Source organism: Oryza sativa, chromosome 7 (genome assembly GCF_034140825.1).
Source record: "Oryza sativa Japonica Group chromosome 7, ASM3414082v1".
Lineage (NCBI taxonomy): Eukaryota > Viridiplantae > Streptophyta > Magnoliopsida > Poales > Poaceae > Oryza > Oryza sativa.
The window spans coordinates 9,097,944-9,121,397 of record NC_089041.1 but is presented as its reverse complement, the minus strand read 5'-3'; the positions used below and the strand labels follow the sequence as shown (position 1 = coordinate 9,121,397).

The following is a 23,454-nucleotide window of genomic DNA, read 5'->3' as shown; positions in this document are numbered from 1 at the left end:
TAACAGTAGAGATATATATAATAGTTTCGTTGTGAGAATTCACTTGGATATATATTTTTCTAGAAAATCATGAGTTGCAATTATAAGTCCGATCATCTTTTAAGTTAGTATGCAAGTTTTTTTAAAGAGATTTCTTATAAGATTCCTCATTATTTCCAAAAACGAATGAATTTAAAATCCGACTCAAATACATATCTATATTTTAAAAAGCAAAAGGACTTAGAAACCGATCATACACGGATGATGTTCCAAAGTACAGTCAAAAACATATTTAATTTTTATAATAGTAGAGAGATATGCATATGTATGGAACAAGTTAAAAATAATTTTAGGAAGGAGGGACTATATCCGGAAGTAAAAGTTAAAGTTATTTTTATAAGAGTAAGGTTGTGTTCTTTCTCCTTCTTTCCCAACTCACTTTTTTTTCGCACGCACGCTTTTAAACTGCTAAACAATACTTTATCCGTCTCATAATACAATGGATTTTAGGTGGATATGACACATCATGTCTGTGTCACATCCACTTAAAATATCTTATATTATGGGACGGAAGGAAGTATATTCTTTTTAAAAGTTTTCTATAGGAAAGCTGTTTTAAAAAATCATAATAATCGAGTTTTCGAGCTTTTGAGATTAATAGTTAATTAATCACGTTTTAACGGGTACCACCATTTTTCGTGTGGGGGAGTTGGAACCTCCCGAGTATCGTTTAGGACCGTTTTCCGTGTGATCGGCAGCGGCACAGCCATACGCCCATACCCATACCCCGGACGCAGACGATCGCAAACCCTCTCTTGCCCAGTTGAGTTGCCAGTGCAGTGCCAGCTCCTCTCGTGATGCCCGTACACCACGCCCGCGGTATCCGAGGAAGAGGACCCCACTTACAGTGGACCCCACCTACCAGTCTTGTCCCATGGACCAATCCCACGCGGTGCACAGTGAGTGCCACAGCACAGAGTGAGAGAAAGAAGCAGCAGAGAGAGAGAGAGAGCTCTCGTCCCGTGTTGTTCCACTCATCACACCTCTCCCTCCTCCCCTCTCATGGCCGCCGCCTCCGAACCCTAGCTCTCTCTCTCTCTCTCTCTCTCTCTCTCTCTCTCTCGCGCCCCACCCAGATCTGCGCCGGCGACGGCAAGGATGGAAGGCGGCGGGGCTCAGCGCCACCACCGCGGGCGGCGCCGAGGTGCGGCGGGGTCCGCCGCGCGAACGCCCCGGGGCTGGTGCTGCTCCTTCGCTGGCGTCCCGCAGAGCCCCGACCTCCGCCCCTTCCCTCCCTCCCTCGCGCCGCCGGCCACGGCGGCGTCTTCCTCCCCGGCGCCGGGTGGTGGTGCCGGGAGGAATAAGCTGCCGCCCAAGTCCCCCTCGATCTCGTCGTTCCACAGCTCGCCGACGTCGTCGAGGCTCGCCGGCCTCGGCGGCCTCATCGACCCGCGCCGCATCCTCTCCCCCGGCCGCGTCTCGCCCATCGACCTCGATGACTCCGCGCCCCCGCTCCCGCTCCCGCTCCCGCTCCCGCCGCCGCCGGTGACGCCCGCGGCGGAGACGGTGGTGGTCCCGGCGGAGACGTCGGCGGCGGTGGCGCCGTTGGTGGTGGCGTCGGCGGAGGCGGATGCGGCGGGCGACGAGGCGCTGGATCTGAGGCTTTTCCTTCGCGGGAGGGACGGGAGTACGTGCGTGGTGATGGAGCTCGACTCCGGGGTGCTCTGCGACAGCAGCGCCTTCTTCGCCGCCATGGCGCCGCCGCGCGGGCCCGCCGGTGACGGAGGAGGGAGCGGCAGGAGGATCGAGGTGGACGGGGTGGACAATGTGGAGGCGTTCCGCGCCGCCGTCGAGCTCATGTACCAGCCTGATCCGCTGCGGTGGCTCGCCGCCGCTGGCGTGTCGCGCTCCATTGATGTGCTCGAGGTGAGGGAAACGAATTAAGCTTAAGCAGCTTCTCTTAATTGATTTTGTGTTACTAGTAGCATGATGTGGTTGCAAAAGAAGTAGTACTACTTGCAATAATGGATGGCATTTTGTTACCCACAACAGGGCAGGAAATTTAGTGGGCATTGCAACCAAACAATCATTCACGGTACATTGATGTTGTGTTCCTTATATGTTCATTTTCCGAAGCCATTTTGGTGGTAGATATCCAGTGTGGTGTTACCAAAATACTCATTTTCACATTTTTTTTTGATAGGCGCACAAGTTAGAGCCCCAGCGTTTGCCTTTCAGCTTATAAGCCACTGCCAAAATTTAATTTGGAAACTTAATTTTTGAATTGATTATGAGGTTTTTTTCATTGTAGTTTATGTTTCCAGCATTGGCTTTTAAATCGCTAACTAGTTCACATATATAAAGTTTTACGAACGGAATATTTTTTGATCGCTGATAAGCCGTTACGGCTTATAATCAGCATATGCCAAACAACGATAGCTCTAGCATTCGAGTGAAACTAATATGATATGATTGTGTGAGAAGCATTTGACCTGGGATATTAGTGATTTAATATCATCTAATGCTTTTATTAAACCATTGCTTTCATGTAAGTTATGCAAAGTGATATGTAAGTATATAATTATAACCATATTAGATGTTGTAGATCACTCACTTTCTATGTGAATTGTTTGCATGCTGGTATTGTTTGTTTAATATGTTAAATCATGGATTAGATAATAATACAATCACTATAAGTCTTGTAACCATACACATTCTATGGCTTGATGTCCATTAGATCACATTCTACAGCTATGAAAGTCAGCTACAAATGCATTTAGTGGTTTGAATGCATCTAGGCCCGCAATTAAAAGCAAGTATTCCTGTTGCCCATAATTGCTATCTAGTGATCCAAATAAAGCAGCCACCATTGCTGTCCAATATCTTTGTAACATCTTTTCAATTCTAGCATGTATATTTCTCAAGTGGGGATTTACAGAATAATATGTTATTAAATGCTTCTTTCTTGCATTGGTAATGAGTTTATTAAATGCCAACTAATTAATCACGTACATAATTTGTTTATTAATGCTTTAATTGCAGGTGTCTTCATCAATCATGTTTGAAAGAGGAGTTAAATTGTGTTTGTCATACATAGAAGCAGTTCCATGGAATGAGAACGAGGAGGAGAAGCTCAAGAATCTCTTTGCAAGATGTACTTTTGATGAAGCAATATCCCAAGATGTTCTGGCTAGATTGCGGCCTCACAGCTGGAGCAGCTCAGAAGACCTCACAGTGCATCTTATCCAATCAGTCACGAGCAGCACCAACAGTGGTGCAAGAAAAGATATGCAATCTTTGGTAAATGGCCTTCTAAGCAAAAGTTCTGTCTACCAAAAAGACATGGCAGGGCTAAACAGAGAGAGCCTGTATAATATCTGTTATGCCTGTTTAAATTCACTAGTGGATCTTTATGACGAAGCAACAGAGGCTACAAACCACACTGCTCAAGCATTAGTTATCAAGGGCAGTAAACCATTTATTGAGAGAATCTCTCAGCAGACAGAGAACCTCAACTGGCTCTTGGACATTCTTGTGAATATTGACATGGCTGAAGAGTTTGTGGAGCTGTGGGCAAAGCAAGACAGGCTCATCAGGATACATGAGCAGGCATCACCCATGATGAGGTATGAACTAAGCCGAATATCTGCTAGTGTTTTCATCGCACTCGGCAAAGGAAAAGTTCAGTGCCGTGGAGAGCTGAGGAGCCTCCTCTTCTACGGATGGTTCAGCCCGATGTTGCTTGATTTCGGCTGGCTTCAGCGATGCTCCAAAGGTCTGGATGTAAGATCTTTGGAGGAAAATCTAGGACAGGCCCTACTAACCCTCCCACTCAAGCAGCAGCAGTGTCTATTTGAGGAGTGGTTTCAGTGTTTTGCATCCAAAGGATCAGAGTGCCCGAACCTTACTAGAGCTTTCCAGGTATGGTGGAGAAGGTCCTTCGTTAGATCATCGGTAGAAGGTCAGTGATAATGTTTTTACTACTAGTATATGCTGTCTGTACCACTTGTAAAATTGCAATTGTTGGAATAACTAGTAGGGGTGATCAGGTGAATGATGTCTACCGTAGTTTAGCCCTTTCGATTGTATGTGCATAAGCTTGTTAAATTTATTTTGAGGAATGGATGGCTTTGGTGTGTGTATGTTAAGTTTGAGCCTTCTTGATTCATTACAGTTAACCTTGTGACATCAAAGTAAGAAAAAAACAAAGCTAGTGTGGTTAGTTTTGTTTATTGGACTGCACATTGCCATGACGTTCCAAGTTAACCAAGCTATTATCTCACTGCCTAAATCGCCTTGAAATTACTGTTTCATGTTGAATCTACCTCTTGAATGTTGCCATTGATTTGAGTGTGATGAGTGTGAAACGACTGTAAAGTTTGAACCACCATTTGGGGCAAATCGAGAGTAAAACGACTTTAAAGTTTTGACTTAGCCCTCTACGTAGAAACTTTGTAGACACCGAGCAATTCCAGTTGAGATTTTGGGGAAAGTAAAAAATCTCAAATAGTCGCACAGTTCAATGCTAATCTTGTTTGATTTTTGAGCAAAACTTTTGGCAATGCCTACGACAGATCGATCGTAGTGTGCGCTGTCCAAAGTACCAACATGAGCAAACATCTTCACCTGACGACCCATCGGCAACGGCTACTTTGGGCACCGGTGAATTCAGCATGAAAGAACTGACGAAATCAAGCAGAAAAAGTCGATACTATTTTCCTGATGCATCCTAATCTTATTATGGAGGAGTGTAACAATTAAAATTGGACCGTTGCTTTCTAAATAATACAAGTGTAATGTGCCGGTGCCACGTTGAAGAGAGGAAGTATTTTTCCTTCAGTTACTTTTGAGGCATCTAATCAAGCTGAACTGTAGGCATGCATTTTCTTTTTTCATTTTGAGAGGACCAAGTGAAGTTTGTGAATAAACGAATGAATCCTATGGCTGTATACACACACACATATTGTGAGTGGGCAGGTTGATATTGTCCATATTGCTGTCCTTTAAACAGGTCTAGTACTGATTTACTTCCTCCGACGGCACGGCTATTAAAAATATAAATATAGGTAAAAAATGATTAAAAAAATGGTGTGATTGGTTGAAAAGAGAAAGTAGGTAAAGGGGAATGATTGTGATTGGTTGAGAGGAGGTAGGTGGAGAAAAAACTTTATTTTAGGACAAGTTATTGTGCTAGAAATAGTTACATTTTAAGATGAAGGTAGTATCTTTTAAGTATATTTTGGGGGTAAAAGTATATTTGAGGTGCCTCGTCCATCCTCCAACTTTTAAAACCAATATAAACAAGATCCTCAATAGTTTTATCCCTGATTTGGCTGACGTGGCGTCTACATGGCTGCTTTGACTAGGTCTTCGACCCATGTGACATTGACGTGACAATTTGATCTAGAAAAAATAATAAGAAATGCTGGGGGTCCACTGATCAGATCCCCTTCTTCCTCTCTCTGCTCTAGGGGAGGTGAAAGTGAGTTTGTTTGTTTCGGTTTCCACGCGCACGCTTCCCAAACTACTAAACGGTGTATGTTTTTTTTCAAAAGTTTTCTATATGAAATTTGCTTTAAAAATCATAATAATCCATTTTTAAAGTTTAAAATAGTTAATACTTAATTAATTATGCGCTAATGGCTCAGCCGTGGCGGGAGGTGGCCTCGGCTGCGGTGTCGCTAGGGCCTAGGGAATGGAGTGGTAGCCACCAGCAGGTGGATCCAAGGACCGCTCGCCACGCCGGCCCTTCTCCCCGCTGCGTCAGTGACGCCGCCGTCATGCCGGCCCTCCTCTCCGCCGCGCTGCTCCGCCTCCTGCCATGCTCCCGCCGCCGCTACGCAGGGGGAGGAAGGTAAGCAGGCGATACCTGTCGACGAAGAGGAAGGTGATCTCGGTTGGATTCTTAGGTTGCTGCCCTTGGGTTAGCTCCGGAAGGTTCTGATGCTTTGCCGCTACTGCTGCTCCTCCTGGCTTGGGGGTTGTGATGCCTTTGTCCTTCTCGAGGAACAAGGGAAGATCGTTGGTAGCTCTGTCGGTGGTCTCGTTCCTTCGGTTTTGGTAAATTTGCGTTGTTGATGCGCCTGCCGCGCTAGGAAAATTGACGGTGCTAAAATCGTTTTTTACCCAATATCCAACTTGGGAATCGTTCTTGTTTAGTGCAGAACTGCAGACTACATTTGGAGGATTTTGTTCAGTGCAGACTGCATTTGGATATGGCCAATTTTGTTTGTGTATTGACGAATGCGTGCCCTGTGTTAGACATGAGCAGACTGCATTTGGAGGATTCTACATCATCGATGAGGAATCCGGCGCCGGCAACGAGAGTGAGTAGGAGCCCGAGACACCATTATACACGCCGCTGGCCTCACCGCCACCGGAGCCGGGGCCACCTCCCGCCACCATCGAGGTTGCCCACAGCCGATGGAGAGGCGTCCCCTCCTCTGCCCTTCCTCCATGCCTGACGCAAGAAAGAGAGGAAGAAGAGACAGAAAAGGATAAGGGGATCTGACCAGTAGGCCCCATTGTTTTTATTATTTTATTATTTTTTTTACCAAATTGCTATGTAACCGTCGTGTCAATGCCACGTGGATGAAGACCTAGGCAAAGGGATAATACCACCGAGGGTGAAGTGTTACATAAGCGCCATGTCAGTCATAACCAAGGACAATACAACCGACGGACCTTATTTGCACTGGTTTTGAAAGTTGGATGATGCGTTGTATCTGGTTTTTCAGTTCAGGAACGATTTTGTAACTCGGTGACGAGATGAGGGATCTCAGATGTACCTTTTCCTTTTCCTATTTTTGTGTGGTATAAGTTTTTAAAGTCTATTTACATGCATGTCTTCCACCTATAAGATATATAGTAGTATTTATTTATTTGTCTATCTATTATATACTATGACTTCGTTAAACATCTTGTACACGCTCCTAAATCGTTATGTAACGCTCTAATAAATTAGAAAAAAATATTATAAGAAAGAGTAAAGTGCACAAATAGCCTCCAAACTTATGCATGTGTGTCATCTATGTCTCTAAACTCTCAAAATGCATTTTTGATCTCTAAACTTGCATCGTGTATTATTTAGGTCTAATCGAGCTCCAACCCGCTTTGTGTGCTGGTATGGTATGTCATGGTAACGTCTGTATCATTGAAACCCACATGTCTATCACCAATAGGAAAAACATTAAGAACATTTTTTTCTCCTCTCTTTTTTAATTTTATATTTTCTATGTAACTGACTTGTGGATCCCACTAACGTAGGTGCTACAGTGGCATGCCACATTAGCTCACGAAGTAGAGTAGAGCCTGTTTGGATTTATATGAACACATGACAAGTTCGGAAACCTAAAAAAAAACTATTTGAGAGTTTAAGGACCTAAATTACACACTCAAACAAGTTTAGAGACCGTCTGTGCACTTCACTCTATAATAAATAATAATACATCTAACCATTGATATTTAATTCATTTCAACCATTAGATATGTCGATACTTTTTTTTTTATTTTTGATCCATCTTAAAAATACCCCTTCCCGTCACGTGCGTTCCACCCTCCATCCAAGTGATGTAAGTTCCCCCTCCACTTGTGTGTATGTGCCAACCGTACTTCCCTGAGATATTTAATTATTTGGCACTATTACAAGTGGTAATTATAGATTTGTCACTGGATCCACATGTCGTAGACACATGAGGGCTCACATGTCATAGACTGTAAGTGATAAATCTTTAATTTCACATCTTAAAAGTGACAAATATTATAAAGTTGATAATGATTTGAAACGTTTTCTAAAAAAATGCTAATGAATAAACTTCGTGAAAACATAGTTTAGAAGCCCGAGAAGAAGGATCGCTGTTGTTCTCTAGCTATGTCTGTGTTGCCTTCTTCCCTTGTGCAGTGTGGTGCGGGAACAAGTCGCAGGTAAGGCAGGTACGGATGGCTGCCGAATTGAACTTCTATCGCAATATGTATCAACCTTATGCATCAGTTGGCTGGAGCTGATCCTTTATCTCATGGAGGATGTATGATTCTAGTTCCCTATGCTTCCTATCCCTAATTAAGTGCGATGAAGAAGAAAAGTATTGTTGCTAGGAGTGTCGATCGGAATTCTTAGAGTGCATAGGAAACAATGAACACGGCTGGAAGGATATTACAAGATTGGCTACTTACAATCCATAGCATCGATGCATGGTTGCTACTATTGGTTACAACAACTCATATATTTATTGGCTACTTTTGTTCATATATAATTTATTGCGTGGTAAAACATTTTTATTTGTGCTAGCATATTATCCTAAACTTTTTTTTTGCAATTAAGGTTAAATTATTCTCGGACCTACCAAGGTTTCAACAGAGAAGTCCATTTTACTCTGGAAAGTCTAGAAAATAACCCTCCTCCAAGAAGTCAAGAACTACTCTATGGTTTTAACAGTTCCGCGTTGAACCGTGCATTTTTGGTTGGTTTCTAGATTTTCATGAAAGTTTAGAGATGTCGGATGAACTTAATTAATCCTAGTTTATTCAATAAGATATTTTGAATGAGAAGAAGAGGTCGACAATTGGATATATAGAAAAACAGAAAGAAAAATGAACGAAGATAAATCAAATCCTTACAACAGAAACCTTCCGTGTAGTACATCTTAACAGAGATGGTTTTCAAATCATCCGTAATATCAGGAGTTCCATAGTTCGTCTAAAGACACTTTCAAGTGGTATTTTAAAAGTCAACCTACAAGACATTTCAGGCCATTCCAAATAGAGAGTTTCATATTATGATTTCTAAGAGTGTCACATAGGCACCGTTCTTTTATCATGAAGATGAAGATTTTACCTTGGTTTCCATTAGCATGCTTTTCAAACTACTAAACGGCGTGTTTTGTGCGAAAACTTTCTATATGAAAGTTGCTTCAAAGTATCAAATATATCATTTTCAAGTTTGTAATAATTAAAACTCAATTAATCATATGCTAATAGCTTTCTTGTTTTGCATGCCCGTATTTGTGAATCTTTATAAGATTCGAACGCAGCCATAATCTAAAAACATTTGGTTTGATGAATGAAAGAAAAATTTTCAATGCATAGTTTCATTTAGTGGTTTCATATGCTACATATGACATTTAATTATTAAATGGTATTATGAAACTATTTGGTCACAGTGGGGATTTCATTTCATTTCCAAGGTATAGGATGAAATGATTCAGTGGGATTTCATTATGTTTCCGAGGTATAGGTAAGTGCGCAAATCAAGTTTCATCTAGACGATACTCAACTTTTTCTCTCTATTCATAAAATCATTGACATGTCATAAGTTTAGTCTATATGACATCTCATCTAATGAGATGGAAACTCTTGTGGAACCTGCACACTGGGAATAGCCTTAGACACATTTTATAACATTTGCGAGATATTTGCAAAATTTGTCTTGTGGAAGAATCCCTACTATAAAAAACGATTTTTCATGATGTCGCCCTATAATTTTTGCTAGCGGCCGTACGCGAAAACCGCAAGCACAAACATATCGAGGGATAGGGGGCTACGGATCACCAATGAAAACCGATTTAACGGCCGCACTAAGAGGTCCGCCATAAAAAACAACTCTATTTTTCGAGGCGAACCTCTAAGTGTACACCAATGAAAATCGCGTTTTCGCCGGCGGTAGGTAAAGAGGTGTTAGGGTTATGGATACCACATACCCAATAATAATCGACTAAGCTCGGCAGGACCCACCATATACCATATCTTATACGAAAACAAACCTCATATATAGAAGGAGTTCCGAATAAGGAATGACAAAAGGAGTTCTATATGGAAACAACCAGGACTACTAGGATCGTATCCATATTTATCTCGCTAGTTTTACTTCGACAGGGGGCATCTATGGGTATAAATACAACCCCCTAGGAGGAGAGGAGACAAGCCAGAAGACATATAGATCAACACAAACCAATACGCTGCCACATATCAACATCAGAGATAAGCCTAGACAAACCCAATACGGTGCCTGCGAAGGCCGGCAAAAGAGATCTAGCACTATCTCTGATCTCGATGAGTTCGTTCAAGGAGGAAGACTACCCTGCCGTCGACTACAAGTTGGTTATCTAGCCGCCAAGTCGACGACAGCTAGACGGGTTATCCAATTATTGTACTTGTGTGATTCAGATGAATAAAGAAGCAACACCGGCTTCGGTCAACAGGAGTAGGGCTATTACCTGTCAGATAAGGGGCCCGAACCTGTATAAAAATCCATGTCTCCATCTCTTTTACCTCGATCTCACATATACCCTGGTACCAACGATCCCCATACCATTCAAATACTGTAGTCGTGATCTCAAACATCGACAAGAGGACCGCTGCAAAAAAAAAAAACTTTTGAGGTGAATAAAATCCATCGCCCACCAAACTCGCCTCTCGCTTGTCCCTCGGTCTCTCCTTCTCCCTCCCTTCTCTGGCCTCCCTTTTCCACTGCCGCCGGCTGCCATTGCCTCCACTGTCGCCGCATCGACCAACGGGGAGGTCCTTGGGAGTGGATACGGTGCCGGTGGGCCTCGAGAGGGTGGATCTGGTGTCGGTGGGCCTTGAGAGGGCGGATCCAGCGCCACTAGGCCTCGGAAGCGGTGCTGGTGGCTTTCGGCATCAACGGCGCGGGGGGAGGGAGTGACGGGGAGCAGATCCGGTGCCTCCTCCTTCCTCCCCACTGATGGCAGCGGCGAAGATGAGGGATGGCGGCAGTGAGGTGGCTCGTGCAGGCAGTGGTGGCTCTGGTGGCGGTGCTCGGGAGGGCGGGGGTGCTCGGAAGAGGTGGATCCGGCGCCGGTGGTGCTCGAATCCAACGATGATGACACCGAGTCCACAGTGACCACGACGACCATGAGTCCACCGTGGCCATGACGACAACTTCGAGTGTGACAAAGCCGGCAGCGGGTTCACTTGGGCCAACGGCAGCCGGCAGATTGTTGTTGTTAATCTGTTATGCTAATGATGCCAATGTTGATATTTGTGATGCTCTGTATTTGGATTGATGCTTGAATGATGTTCATGTTCATTTTCAATTTTTTTGGCAACTTCTTGGTTGAGATGGTAGAAAGGGATTTTGGGGATTTAATTTTTTTCTGGAAAATCATTTTCTCTAGCGGTTGGCATTATCTTGCCGCCTGCAAAAGTCCATTTTCTGCGGCAGGTACCAATCCAGGCATTTGGATTTCCTGTTGCATTCTAATCCTATATAACATGGGATATATGTAGGAAGTCTCTGTAAACACAAATCAAGAGCTAGCAAAAATGCCTTTAGAGTGGACGGTCTCATGCATTCAATTCATGAGCATTTTGGCTTGAATTGGCGATACAAGTACAACTAGCATTTCTTTATACAGTTGCCAGCAGTCAAGGTGTTCAACAAGAGCTACATCAGTAGTTGGGTGATTAACTAGGTCATATAATGTTCAGTACTTTGCCACTCTCTCCCATTACTGTAATTGGCAACAGTAAGTCAGAAGGCAAAAATTTAAATTTTAAAACTTGATTTTGAATTTGATTTTGATGCTTTTCAACATAGTTTTTTTTTCAGCTTTAACTTTTCAATCACTAAGAACATATATACAAAAATTTTACTCACATATCATTTTTTAATCGCTAATAAGCCGTTATGGCTTATAATAAGACATGGCCAACCGATGGAGACCTGAGTTTAATGTGAAAATTTTGAAGATGATAGAACACGACTGTTTATGATTGACTTTTTAGAGGATATGTCTGCAAGGATGATTGGAACAAGCCTTTGGTTGCGGATGTGTCATGGCCAATTTTGTCAATTATGCCGCCACTTTGGCACTTTGCTACTTCTTTTTGGATTTATTTACATTGAAAAAGCTCTAATGGGACCTTACATAAAGTATAGGGTATGGTAAATATGCAACGAACTTGCACCCCCAACGAACTTGCAGGGTACTTAGGTTCATTCTGATTTCTGAATTATGAAATTCGTAATAATCAAATACCGAGAGTTGGATGCACTATTTTACTTTCATCACTTCATTATTTTTTACTTGTTTATTTATTTATTGTGTCTAGGCATGACAAATGAAGTGTAATGCCGACGTGCCAAAACAATGCAACGCCATGAATTTAAAGAAAGGTTTGGGAGTTTTGGTAGCGTTTGATTATTAGAAAATCGATACCACATTGCAGCTGAAAAAATCAATTGAGAACACACAACTACAGATGATATGGGTTAATTGGATCCATGGCAATGCAAATATGCCAATTCAAAAAAATGCCAGTGCTATGCGCATATCGGCTACGTGCTACTGGAATTTAGAGAAATTGAAACCAATTGACGAATTCCCAGATGCATCCTAATCCTATATATATACTTGGGTATCGATGACGAATGATTGGAGGTGTCTTCGTCCGTCGGTGATCTTACTTTGACCTGTAAACTTTCACAATCTCAAGTCATGAATGATTGAGAAACAGCAGAAGGAAATGGTTTGTACTGTATATAGAGCTAGTCTGGAAGAAATTTAATTGTGGCACATTGTACTTGGCTCCATAAATCTCACCCATAAGAAACTGTGGCAGTTTGCACATATTATTATCACCCATAAGAAAAAAACACTAATGAACCCACCTAATATGTACTCATGGATCTCAAATTGGTTGGGACATATACTGTATATATTTGTCGGAGAAGTAATTTCTTGGCCTTTATTATCTGCATCATTTTGTAGTTTGTTGGAAACAATTAAATACGAGTTACAAGCAAAGCATCTATTTTTATTCTCGTTTCTTAGGCAATGTTGACGTCATCTCACACGAATAAATTGGATAAAGAAAAAACCAAAACATCAGTATCGGAAAGTTTGTAAAATTTGTTTGGGTGTGTGGTATTTGCATGCTGATAGAACTTTAATAAAAATTGCCCCAAAATATATACTTTACTTTACAATATTTTTATCACAAAAATATTGATAGTACAAACTTGAATATTTTTACTACCACTGTGTATATCTTGGGAACAATTGTTTTAAACTCTTAAGAGAATGTCCCCTCGTCTACTCAAACGTGATTCAAAAATCGTTAAAAATTGACAACATTCATACCATATATATAAACTACTGCACAAAAATCAAATCAAAACTTAACTCACACATTGAGAAATAAAAAAAAAGATAAATCCAGCATATGAATAGTATTGGTGCTATTCATGTCTGATTTTGTCTTTTTCGTTTCTTAATGTGTACTCCCTCCGTCCAAAAAAAAAAAAGACAAACTCTGGGTTCCCATATCCAACGTTTGACCGTCCGTCTTATTTAAAAAAATTATGAAAAAAAATTAAAAAGACAAATCATGCATAAAGTATTAATCATGTTTTATCATCTAACAACAATGAAAATATTAATTATAAAAAATTTCATATAAAACGGACAGTCAAACGTTGGACACGGAAAACCAAGATGTCTTTTTTTGGGACGGAGGGAGTAGATAGAATTTGAAAATGATTTTTGGTGGAGTGATAGATATTAGAGTTAATTTCACTTTGGGCCATACTTTATTGCCAAAGTTTCACTTTAAACTACCATTTGTCCAATCTTTTCACTTTGGACTAGGTAACTTTACCTTTGTTACACAATGAACCACCCCAAACCACATCTTCAGTTTTTCGATGATTTCAAGCAAATTGTTAACGACATGCCAACAAATTTTCATACCTAAATGCTTGCTATACCTTTGTCAAAAGAGACGCTAGACATCACTAACGTAAAGAGTTAGAGTGGTCCATTACGCAAGAAAGGTAAAGTTACCTAGTCCAAAATGAAAAGATTGTGTACAGGGTGGTCTAAAGTGAAACTTTGACAATAAAACATGGCCCAAAGTGCAATTCACTCTAGATATTAGTAATATAGTCTACATTGTCATTTTCTTTTTATTTTTCATAACTATTCACACTGAATTTGAACGAAAAAGCTACAAGGGGACTCAAGGGATTAGAATCGTCATCCTACCAAAACGACAGCCTACCAATGTTGGAAGGGAAACGAGCGGATGAACATCCCGATGAATCCTAACCCACGCACTCTAGTTTCAGTCAAGATGGCTTTAAGCCTGTCCTAAAAAAAAGTCTCAGTCAAGAAAAGGAAGTGAATGCTTCATATCTCCTTTGGACACTGGAGCTCACGGAAGGAACAAGTAGTGAAAAATAAGCAATAAACTTGAGCCTAGACCTGCGGCCCATCAATTAATCAGAATATTCTTGACATCTTATATTCTTAGGCCATCCACAATGTAGCCACCAGAGAGGATCAATTTCTAGAGTTTAGCTTATATATTATGAGTAGACCATATGGTCGTCCTTAGTATATGAACTACCAATATACATGAGGCTAGCCAAAAAATAAAATAACAACAATTTTTATCTTCTCTCTCCTCTTCTCTCACATGGCTACTTTTGCTATATAATTGAGCAGGACGAATGAGACCTAGTCTAATGTTTCCTATTGCTATATACTCCCTTCTTCCTAAAATATAGCAACCTAGGCCTTTCCGAATTCGTTATACTGGGTTATGTCCAATGTTATCTTAAGATGCTATATTTTGAGATTGGATGGCAACTACCATAGGTAATACTGGAGAATACCTTATAACTCAAGTAATCATTATACATTGAGCACGTATGAGTTATTCTTCATTCGATCTGAACCCAAAACATAATGTTCTATATTCATCGCTTTAACTTTGTTATATTTTTTTCTTGGTGCTTACGTACAAGTATGAGAAACTGAAGTGTAGTATGGCCGACACACCTCATTGCATCTGGATGTTTGGCTCATCAAACTTTCCCACAGCGCAAGCAACCACGATTGAGCCGCACAGATCTCTTGGCTCACAAGCAGGTAACTGAACTTGAAACGGTCAAGTGCCTAAATGTATACAGACCAGACTTGCATCAGAAAGTCCCTGTCTCCATAGCATCAGATTGGGCTGTTGTGCATGATTGAAAGAGAGGTAGTCAAATTTCCTAAATGTGTCTTATTCCTATGATTGTAGCAGTTTGGAATGTTTTAGATAATTCTTAAATCGGTTTGTCTTCAGCAACATTGAATGGTTGAAAAATATAATATAATCATGTAGGGTTCCTTTTAAATGCACAAGAATCAGTTCAATTCCCATCGGAAATGGTAAGAATTCCCTTATTCCAAATGTATGAATAGAGCAATGTGGGCAATGTGAGAAAGGAGTGATACCGTGACCAAGGTATGAATGGACTAGATCAATGGCAAGATGCTTTGTACTTCTTGGTAGAAATTCATTTTTTTTCCTTCTCTTTCACACTCTACTTCGGAGTATCAGGATATTTAATGAAAACTATCTAAAGAGGTGAAGTACTGGGTGATCATAGCTTAAGCTATGAGCTTTGGGATTGGTATTTGCTGCTGAACTGCTTATAGTAGGTTTACCTTATTCTGCTTGGCCACCATTAACCAATAAATGCTGAAGGAATTTTAGCAATTCCAAATTCCAATGCAGGCGATTTTGCACATACCAGCTGTAAGGAAATGAAATCAATAAAGCTTTCATTTAGTTGTTATAAACTAACAGTATTGAAACAATTCAGCAAAACATCTGAAGTTCCATAAGTAATACTCTCCTATCAGCAACATTTGGGGCCTTTTTCACAAGTAATTTATTTTTTTGTTTGGTGTGTTTAAGGCTTATCGTACCACTTAAATCCTTAAATCCATGATGTGCTACACCCAATGTTCACCCCACCTGTGCATCAGGTCCATGGCTTGTATTTACAGCGTTCTTGCAGTACTCTCATGAACAGGCAACACTGATGCAACCCAATCAAGTTACCTACTCCACTGTCCTACCAAGGCACACAACAGAGGTACCATGCCACTATACACAGAGAGGATCCTGAGCCTGGTCATGCATGCGACTCTCAGTCCCTTGACTTGTTTAGTCCCCTCCCTCCCTTTGGTCAGGACTATCCACCCTTGCCTTGGTAAGTTCATAATGTGTTTTCCAGTCTAAAATAATTACTATTACTTACTGACCCGAGTTAGTAGTTGACTGGTACACATGATTGCCCAAAACAAATATGGTTGCTTACATACAAAAATCAGTATGTGGCTGTTATACCATATTTTGATATTTACATGGATTACCTAGAAGAAACGGTAGACTTCCTTCCTTCCTGGGTGTACATTATCTCATGTCTATGGTAAGTGAAAACCTGCACAAGGTAATTCTAGTAAGCATATTATGTTTGTGTATATAATCAAAGGATAAAAAAACAGTAAAATAGATACATCTCGGAATGACCTGAGAATAGTCACATTAGGAAGCTCTGACAGTATTCCATTGTGAAATTATCCCAAACAGCTGAATTAATCAAATGCCAGATAAAAATCTTGCCATTTTAAAATCGATGATGGATCATTGCAAATTGTGTCATCACCATTGCAATCTTGTTCCACTAATGAAACAAGAAGTTCCATCATTCTTTGCATCTCTCTTGACTGATGGAGCATCATATCATTGGATACAAATGTCTGAACAATTCCACCTATCTCTATCCAGCTACAGCCCGGCACCTTGTTGCCACACATGTTCCTCATTACACTTCTTACCTTTGCAAGCTCATTCCAATCTCCTGCAGCAGCATACGTATTAGATATAAGCAGGTAATTGATTGGATCATCTGGCTTTAGACTAAATAGCCTAGAGGCAGCCCACTTTGCTGACTCAATGTTTCCTCGCATTCTGCAAGCACCAAGGAAAGCTCCAATGACATCAACATTTGCGTCGCAGGACATATTGACCAAAAATTCGTAGGCATCTCTAATCCTACCAGCTCTCCCTAAGAGATCAACTAGACAAGCAAGATGCTGCGGAGTTGGATCAATTTTGTAGTCCCTCGTCATTAGAAGAAAGTACTTGAAGCCATCTTCAATGAGCCCAGCATGACTGCACGCAGAAAGAACTCCAAGAAATGCAATGCCATCAGCCCGTATGCCTTGTTGGAGCATTCTGTCAAACAGGTCGATTGCACTCTTGGCAAGTCCAAGATATGCAAAAGAAGAAACCATTGATGACCATGTAACTAGATCTGGGTTATGGATCATACCAAATGTTCGTTTTGCTTCTTGAACAAAACCATTCTTACCATAAGCCATGATAAGGGCATTGCCCACTTGTAGAAAGTCTTGCAAGCCTCTTCTAACAGTGTAAGCATGAAGCTGAGTAGCCTCATTAGCAGCCGCCATGTCGGCACAGGAACTAAGTAGACTGGCAAGCGTAAGCTCGTCAGGGCAAAACCCATGTCTCATCATCGACACGAAAAGGTCGAAGGCTTCCTTGCCTCTGTCATGCTTACCATAGCAAACAATGATTGCATTCCAGGATACGGTATTTCTCAGCACCATGGCATCAAACACCCGGCTAGCCTCAGCAACTTGGCCGCATTTGGCATACATATCAAGGAGCGCAGTGGCTACCACCACATCCAGGTGGAGACCCAACCTGATCACAATCCCATGCACCGAGCTTCCCAGGACCAGCAACAGGTTGGCATGGTCATAGCACGAAGAAGAAGAAGAAGCACGCACACTGAGCAAGGCACTGAACGTGAAGCCATCGCCGGGAAAACCAGACCGCCTCATGGAGCCAAAGACATCCCAGCACTCCCTCACAAGGCCGTGCGAAGAGTAGCAGGAGACCATGACGTTCCAGAGCACCTGGTCCCGGAGCGGCGTTTCGTCGAACACCCTGCGGGCGCGGTCGACGAGTCCGGACTTGGCGTAGGCGTCGGCGAGCGCGGTGGCCACGCGGGCGTCGGAGCCGCTCCCGGACTTGACGGCGAGCGGGTGGACCGCCGCGCAGGCGGGGCGGCCGCGGACGCCGGCGCTGGCCCCGGAGCGGAGGAGGCGGAGCAGGGCAGCGGCGCGCCGCATTTCGTCGAACGGGTGGGGTGGGGTGGCGCTGGCGCAGCGGCATCGCCGCCCGTCACAACCAGCAGTGAGCCGCACGCGCGGAGTGAGAGGGACACGGTTTGGGATTTTGGATTGGCCAAAATCGGATTGTGACCTGACGAATACCGTCTCAATTCAAAATTTCAATTCTAAGTGAAAAGCCTCCAATTTGGTTACGAATCTTCACCCGTACACTGCTTAGTACTAGCTTAGAGCATCCACAATGTAGGTTTTAGAGAGGGTATCATAGTAGAGAGAGCTCTCTGGTACTAATCCTACAAACTATATGTGTTCTTTGACAGACAATACCATTAACTTTTTAAATAACGCTTGACCATATCATTTTATTTTAAAATCAATATAAATATACTTAAGTATAAGTCATATTTGAAGTTTCTTTAACGACAAAAGATGCCACAACATAATAAGTGACATTTTTATTAGTTTTTTAATACGATGAAACGGTATGTCGAAAATTAACGGCATCATAGATTAAAAAATAAAGGATTATATGTTTTGCATAAGTATAATATAATTTTCCCTTCTGTGTACATAACATTACTCACATGTGGACATGTCTTGGATGCTATGTTTTCTTCTTTAGAATTAGACTTGTACTTTTCAAAATTTGAAAATATACCCTTCAATGATTTTTATTTAAAATAGACTGTTTGCCCAAGAGGTGAGGTGACAAGCACAAATATCACTAGAAATAGTGGCTTAATTAAATGCTTAATAGTATAGTTAAAGTTTTTAAAGTATTATATGGAAATGAATCCAGCATCAAAATTAAACATGTATGAGTCCTAACGAAGTAATGATTTATCATGTTTCGTGCCCTATACATTATACAACACTTGAATCCAACAACGTATCCGAAAATGCTTCCCATCGGGTGCCCAATCCATGCCTAAAAGATCGGGCGCCCTCTCGTCTTGTTGCTTATTTCTTTACATGGTACTCTTATTCTTATTTTATGCCGTGTAGTAATCCTTCATATGCATGCATGTAACTATTATTTCTTCTAAACTATTTTTCCAATCTACGATATAATTGCACCATTAAATTCGTTGCGAGTAAATATTTCACAACAAGATCACACGTAGTTATATTCCGTTGAAAAAATATTTATTTTTTAAACGGATTTTTAAGTTGCACATGATATTCTGAAATGTTTTAGTAAGTATTTCATAATGTTTTAATAGTGACAACTTAATGAAATCATAGATATATAAAAATGCATCAAAACATTAAGTATTTGTGTTAAATGCTTCGAAAACAAATAGTATTTGATTGGTTACAAATTTATAATAACTTTGATCTTTTTTTCCTTTACTGTAAATAACTCTTTTTGTTATAAAATTATATTGTTGGCCAAATGCATGGCAATCTTTCCCATAAAAAAACATATATTTCATATGATTATTTTTGTGTTTCACTTGTTCGGACTTAATGTTTCATATAAGTGTTTGTTGATGTTGCAGTTAGCCGTTTTAAATGTTGTATTTCTTTAAAATATTTTATACAGTAAACTGAAACAATGTTCTATAAAGAGTGAAACAATGGTTGATTTTTTTATCAAAATATACTTGCGTGAGATCTGATTGTAGGGATTTAGTTATAGGGAATATAACGATTTAGATCGTATAATTGTTTTAATAGAAAAATCGTTTAAAAGTTTGTTTTTACAAGTGAGATGAGTGAAAGGGGATATAGCTACTCCCTCCGTTTTTTTTAATAGATGACGCCATTAACTTTTTCTCACATGTTTGACTATTCGTCTTATTCAAAAAATTTATGTAATTATAATTTATTTTGTTATCAGTTGTTTTATCACTCATAGTACTTTAAGTGTGATTTATATCTTATTTATTTGCATAAAATTTTTGAATAAGACGAATGGTCAAACATGTGAGAAAAAGTCAACGGTGTCATCTATTAAAAAATAGAGGTAGTACGTTAGTTCACATGCATGGAGGTTGTGCATGTAAGTATGTCAGGCAGCACACAGTAGTAGGGGCGCCCGATTTGTAGTGAGGTCGCCACATATCGCTTGAAAATTACAGCCACCGGAGAAACCCTTTATCTCTCCTGGTTTGTAACCCCTAGGTAGCGAACCGGGAGGGAAAATCTGGGACTAAAGATGGCCGGCCTCTTTTTTAAACCGGGACTATTGTGGAAATAGCCTGACCCAGCAAAAATAACTTCTCCCGTAGTGATCGGTTATACATAGGATGTCGCTTCTTTGAATAATTCATAGTGTATTTGGAGATCGATCTATCCCATCCATCATCCATGGTGGCTGGTTCTCAGGGCATTATTTTTATTTGTGGTAAACGCAAATAATGTTTAAGACCTCTTCCTAATCTTAAGGTCTCTTTTATTTACAGGATAGAAAAAAACTAGGAATAAAAAAACATAAAAATTGAAGTAGACGATTCTCAAATCCTAAAGGAATTAAAAAATATGGAAAAATAATAGGAGCCCTTTGATAGTACCATGAAAAAACAAAGAAAAGTTTAAAAAAGAAGTTACATTAATTTTCATGTGAGCTCCCCTTCTAAAGTACTAAAGTAAAGACAGCTATGTGTGATGAAGTAAGCCCTACGATGCTCGGTTAAGCTTTACAAAGGTTACCCATAGCACATTAATGCTAAGTTGGACCGGCTAATAGTATGCTCGCATGATGTTATTATACTTGCCTTAGAGATACCCCTCATGTGTTGATGATAATATTATTTGCAATCTTCTACATGTTTTTTTCAAGGAGTTTTCCCGTTCTTTATAGGCTAGTTCGATATAAGAGCAAGTTTAATAGTATAGCCCATTACAAGCTCCAATTCACCTATAACCGATCTAATAACCAATTTCTATACTAATATAAAAAGAAGGAGTTGCCCCCTCCAATCCTACAGGTGAAATCAACCAGTTAAATCCTACCGTCCATCTATCAATTCAACGAATCCAACGGCTCAGCCTCTCCTCCCCGTTCCCATCACCCCCTCCCTCCCCACCCCCCCAACCCCCCCGGCGACCACAGCTCACCCAAAAATTACGCCACCTCTCCCCTGCCAACGCGCCGCGCCGCCGTTGCCCCGTCATCCCTCCCACTACACCTCAACCGCCCCCTCCACCGTGCCGGCCACCCCCTCTTCGCGCATCCTTTCTACTCCGATGGCTCAGCGGAGCTCGAGCGTCGTTCGTCGCCCACTGCCTACCCCCCACCCCATGGTGCCACCCTGGTAGATCGCCATCACTCACGGTGTCGCCCAAGAAGTTCGTCGGGCTCCCTGCTCCTTCCCCATCACATGGGCCTCCTCGCCGGTGATCTCCTCCCTTCTCACCGTCAAGTAACGTCGTCGATCCCCCGCTGCTGCCACACCTTGTCACATTCCAGTGCATGCCCTCGCCCATATGGCTAGATCAACTTGTTTGGATCGCATCGCTCAAGCTGGGGTTAGTTCTATGGATATTTGCTACTCCTGTTGATACTTGATAGGTATATTCATCTGAATCATCTGGTACTATCAATTGCAGGTTCTGGACCAGGTTGGAATATATTGAAAGTGTGATTGGCTCAACACGATAGATTGCATTATCGATATGACAGAGTACATATAGGCCCAAGCCTTCCATATCTACCGCAACCGATTTATAGAAACAATATCGGAGGGGATAAGGAAGGGAGGGAAACAAATATACACAATCGCAATCTAACACCCCCCCGCAGTCGGAACGTCGACGGAGCAGACATTCAGACTGGACCGGAACTCCGAGAAGATCGTGCTGGGAAGACCTTTGGTGAAGATGTCGCCGAACTAGGATGTCGTGGGAACATGTAACACACGAACCGAACCCACGGCGACACAGTCACGAACAAAGTGTAGATCAATCTCCACATGTTTAGTGCGCTGATGCTGCACCGGGTTAGTAGAGAGATAAACAACACTCACATTGTCGCAGTAGACCAGTGTAGAATGACTCGGAGGGGTATGGAGCTCATGAAGAAGCTGTTGAAGCCAGGTAGTCTCAGCCACAGCGTTGGCCACCGCCCGGTATTCCGCCTCAGCACTGGAGCAGGACACGGTGTGCTGGCGCTTCGAGGACCATGAGACAAGGTTGTCACCAAGGAAAACAGCGTAACCCGAGGTGGATTTTCTGGTGTCGGGACAACCTGCCCAGTCAGCGTCAGAGTAGGCGGTGAGATCGACCGGAGTGGAACGCCGAATGTGGAGACCGAGGTCAGGAGTGCCGCGGAGATAGCGCAAGATGCGCTTTAGAGCGGCAAGATGCGGCTCCCGCGGGTCATGCATGTGAAGGCACACCTGCTGTATGGCATAAGAAATGTTAGGCCAGGTGAAGGTCAGATACTGCAGAGTGCCGGCAAGACTACGGTAGTCGGTAGGGGCAGCAACAGGAGCACCATCAACAGCTGACAACTTGGCATTGGTATCCACAGGGGTAGCACACGGCTTGCAGTCAGACATGCCGGCACGGTCCAAGATCTCAAGGCAGTACTGCCGCTGACTGAGGTAGAGACCAGAAGACTGGCGTGTGAAAGAAATGCCCAAGAAGTGATGAAGGCTGCCAAGGTCCTTCATGGAGAACTCCAACTGTAGCGACCGGATCGTCCACTGATGGAGAGCATCAGAGGAAGCTATGAGCACAATGTCATCCACATAGAGTAGCAGGTAGACCATATCAGCACCGTGGCGGTAGATGAACAGAGAAGTATCTGACTTAGCCTCAACAAAACCAAGTGATAGGAGGAAACTGGCAAACCGGCTGTACCACGCTCGGGGGGCCTGCTTGAGGCCGTAGAGGAATTTGTTGAGGCGGCAAACCATGCCAGGTCTGGTGGAGTCAACAAAGCCAGCCGGTTGTGTGCAGTAAACTGTCTCCTGAAGAGTGCCATGGAGGAAGGCGTTCTTGACATCTAGCTGGTGAACCGGCCAATCACGCGAGACTGCCAGGCTAAGGACCGTGCGGACAGTGGCGGGCTTGACGACTGGACTGAAGGTCTCGTCGTAGTCAATGCCGGGACGCTGGGTGAAGCCGCGAAGAACCCAACGGGCCTTGTACCTGTCCAGGCTACCATCTGCCTGAAACTTGTGACGAAAGATCCACTTGCCGGTGACGACGTTGGCGCCATGTGGACGGGGCACCAGATCCCAGGTGTGGTTGGCCTGAAGTGCGGAGAATTCCTCTTCCATGGCGGACCTCCAGTTGGGGTCGGCAAGTGCGGCACGATACGTGCGCGGCACAGGAGAGAGGGTAGCCACACTGAGATTGAGGCGGTGGACGGGCTGACGAAGACCGGTCTTGCCGCGGGTCATCATAGAGTGCTCGTTGACGACGGGTGAGAGACCGAGCTGTGTCGGTATGCGGACGCCAGGCACACGCGCACTCTGGGGGCGTGTGGGGGCGCCGGTCGGCGGGGGCCGAAGAGGTGCTGGTGGCCTGGTTGGTGCGCCGACCAACCGAGCGAGGGGCGGCTGAG

At 42.6% G+C, this 23,454-nt stretch overlaps 2 protein-coding genes across 5 annotated transcripts; one reads left to right on the top strand and one right to left on the bottom strand.

The window, feature by feature from the left end:
- Positions 1 to 996: 996 nt before the first annotated feature.
- LOC4342868 (BTB/POZ domain-containing protein At2g13690) lies at positions 997 to 4,133 on the top strand. The gene is made up of 2 exons (XM_015789099.3): positions 997 to 1,905; positions 3,022 to 4,133. The coding sequence occupies exons 1-2, from the start codon at positions 1,138 to 1,140 to the stop codon at positions 3,946 to 3,948; spliced, it is 1,695 nt and encodes a 564-aa protein (XP_015644585.1). The 5' UTR covers positions 997 to 1,137; the 3' UTR covers positions 3,949 to 4,133.
- A 7,967-nt stretch (positions 4,134 to 12,100) lies between these two features.
- On the bottom strand, positions 12,101 to 18,029 carry LOC4342867 (pentatricopeptide repeat-containing protein At2g46050, mitochondrial). Of its 4 annotated transcripts, none has more exons than XM_066312099.1 (5): positions 16,306 to 18,029; positions 16,149 to 16,216; positions 15,435 to 15,523; positions 14,781 to 14,958; positions 12,101 to 12,409 (listed from the first exon to the last, which is right to left on the bottom strand). In XM_066312099.1, exon 1 carries the CDS (start codon positions 17,934 to 17,936, stop codon positions 16,371 to 16,373), a length of 1,566 nt encoding a protein of 521 aa, XP_066168196.1. In that variant the 5' UTR covers positions 17,937 to 18,029; the 3' UTR covers positions 12,101 to 12,409; positions 14,781 to 14,958; positions 15,435 to 15,523; positions 16,149 to 16,216; positions 16,306 to 16,370. The 4 variants fall into 4 exon arrangements, with proteins under 4 accessions (XP_066168196.1, XP_015645674.1, XP_015645670.1 ...); XM_015790188.3 differs by having other exon boundaries at positions 14,781 to 14,897; XM_015790184.3 differs by lacking the exon at positions 12,101 to 12,409 and having other exon boundaries at positions 14,175 to 14,958.
- Between the last annotated feature and the right edge of the window lie 5,425 nt (positions 18,030 to 23,454).